Below are 2,764 nucleotides of genomic sequence, written 5' to 3' on the forward strand. Positions count from 1 at the left end.
TACGGTATTTAACTGTAAATTTAAGTTAAAACCGTAAAACGTTGCAACCGTATTTTTTAACGGTCAAATTCCGGCAACCACAGCTGCTGTTTTTTTTACCGTAAATTTTACGGAATTTTTTTTTTACAGTGCAGGTGTAGTGGTGTGCAAACTATAATTATATATAATAGTTGTCTAACATCCCTATGTAGTAAACATAGCGATGTTTAGATAACTGTTATAAACATAGGGATGTTTAGATAACTGTTATATATAATTATGCTATATTATATTATATAAAAATTATTTTAAAAAATCTCACACAGAACAGTTATGCATAATTTAATTACATCAAGGGTCAAATCAAATATAAATAGCACATTAAAGTTAAAAGTTACACACTTTTTTGTGTGTGCGCTGTACAGGTATAAAGAATGTTTTTGTTTTTTTGTACATTTATGACCATTATAAAAAAAAAAACAGTAACATCTGTTTTTATATGGTGAAATTTCATTATTCTGTTTGAGTTTTATAAAATTTACCATTGGTCTTCCACAGTAGCATACATTTAGATCATGATAACCACACTTATAAACACACATATCACCTCAATATCATGGCATAAAATGTAACTACATGGTTTCTAAGTATCTGTATGAGAAACAGTAGTCTAAATACATTAAAGGAGACATATTATGCCCCTCTTTACAATATGTAATATAAGTCTCTGGTGTCCCCAGAATGTGTCTGTGAAGTTTCAGCTCAAAATACTCCTCTGATCATTTATTATAACATTTTGAAAATGCCTATTTTGAGTGGAAGCAGAAGCACGCTGTTTTTTGGGCGTGTCTCATTAATGGCAAATGAGCTTTTTCCAGAATAGAGCTGCGCCATTACAGCTCGTACCTGCTAAAAACATCTGTTTTGGTTCTGATTATCATGTTTATCACACTGAAATCATGCGTTTTAAACCATATGAGTTTAAACTTCTGATATACGGTTTTCTGAGAGCACACAGCCGAATCACACGGACAGAAAGCGGCTGTCACAGCACGTGAGTACTAAACTAAGTTCTCATTCATACGTTAAAAACACACATGAGTTACAAAAAAACAAGTCGTTATGTCTGTGAAGGTAAACAGCTGGGAAATAAATCGCTTGTTTATTTTAGATCTGTGTGGCAGCAGCAACAGTAAATTAATCATTAAATCCACTGCTCTCTTGTCTCCTCTGAGGTTGGGACTCTAAACAGTGTTCTGTGCTCGTCTGTGCAGCCAAAGACAGAACAGTTAGCATGTTTTGCTCAAACTTTCGCCATGGCATTAGAACTAGTACACTGTTGTCGCTTGCGAAAACACAATGACGGCGTCGTGGGTGTAAACTTACAGATTAAGGGGTGGTAATATTATAATGAGATCCCTTTGCCACGTCACCAAGGGAGCGAAATCTGACGCCCTCGTTTTCTCAGACGCTTGCAGAAAAAGGCTTCCCAAAACAAAGTTACTGGGTTAATCTTTTTCACTTTTCCTTGGTTGGTAGATGCACCGGGGACCTGATTATAGCACTTAAAACCTGGAAAAGTCATGATATGTCACCTTTAAATCACAAAAAAATACTGTAATAATTATATTCCATTACTTCTTTAATATAATAAGATTCAATATGAATATCCCACATTTCTGACATAATACCATGGTGCAGTTAGTGTTACTACAGTAAATCCATGGTAAATGATGGCGATTTGTATCTGTATTGTTGTGCACAGTGTTTCTTCTGTTTGTCAGCGCTGTCGTAAAACTAGTTTAAATGATTCATTAAATCAGTCATTTGTGTTTGCTGAATTCATGCGCTTCACACAGGATCTCAGTGCTGTTCAGTGTTCGCGTGACCGAGATTTATCAGCGAATAAACGCATCTGCTCTAGTGAGCTCACGCTGCGCTGCCGTTTGAACTGAGCCAAGCGGATAAACGGTCTGTGTGGCGCAGTTCAAATGAGTCGTACTGTTTCGTTCCACTTTTGGTATATAAACTTTATATTGAACATTTATCGAACTCGTGTTATAGTTTCATCAAGGAAAATTATATTGCAATAATTATTGTTATCGTGTTATTGCCCCAGCCTTAATCCGAGCTATATGTCAAATGACAGAACTCACCGTGGCAACAATCCTCTTGACAGCAGCGGCTGAGAGCTCCTCGCCTTTGGGTTGGTCCACCAGAGTCATGCCCAGATGCCGAAGGTTAAAGGTCATTCCCTCCAGAAGAGTCTCTCTAGTGTCAGTCCAGTTCTCAGGTAGCTCTGGAGCAAGGGGAGAAAAGACGAACAGAGTGAAGAGTTTATGAGGAAACACTAAACAGCCACAAAAACATTCACACATGTGGGTTAAACCAAGTCAGCACAGACAAGCAGCTTCAAAGTGCACACCAAAGACTTGTGCTGTAGAGGTCATGAACAGTTATGAAGTATTGAAAGAAAAAAAAAACACACTGCATGAGCAAATATTTGTTGGAATCAACCTTAAACCTCTAACGACTCAAATATTCCAGGCCAAAAACATTTTGGATGCTCCTGTACACCCTTATTTCCAGGGCTGACTGAAAACAAAAAGACAGTCAAAGGTCTGGAGCAGCTGTAAGAGATGAGGTTTCAAGAAATTAAACATGTCTTTCTTGAAGCAGTGTTTCTGGTAACATTTTTCTCCAATTTCTATCCTGGAGTGTCTTTTCTCCGCTCATCTTCACTAAAAACATAATGTGAAAATATAAAAGTCTTGCTTAAACCCCT

General features: G+C 37.1%; 1 protein-coding gene across 1 annotated transcript in view; it reads right to left on the minus strand.

Moving 5' to 3' along the window:
* The window catches only part of LOC107577114 (low density lipoprotein receptor adapter protein 1-like), a 13,474-nt gene that overhangs the window by 4,758 nt on the left and 5,952 nt on the right, over positions 1 to 2,764 (minus strand). The window contains exons 2-3 of the mRNA XM_016263225.1: positions 2,136 to 2,278; positions 180 to 183 (exon numbers count right to left, since the gene is read on the minus strand). Coding sequence (XP_016118711.1) covers positions 180 to 183; positions 2,136 to 2,278 — 147 coding nt within the window. The remainder of the gene's footprint in view (positions 1 to 179; positions 184 to 2,135; positions 2,279 to 2,764) is intronic.

The sequence above is a fragment of the Sinocyclocheilus grahami genome, unplaced genomic scaffold, assembly GCF_001515645.1.
Source record: "Sinocyclocheilus grahami isolate Dianchi unplaced genomic scaffold, SAMN03320097.WGS_v1.1 scaffold5157.1, whole genome shotgun sequence".
Taxonomy (NCBI): domain Eukaryota; kingdom Metazoa; phylum Chordata; class Actinopteri; order Cypriniformes; family Cyprinidae; genus Sinocyclocheilus; species Sinocyclocheilus grahami.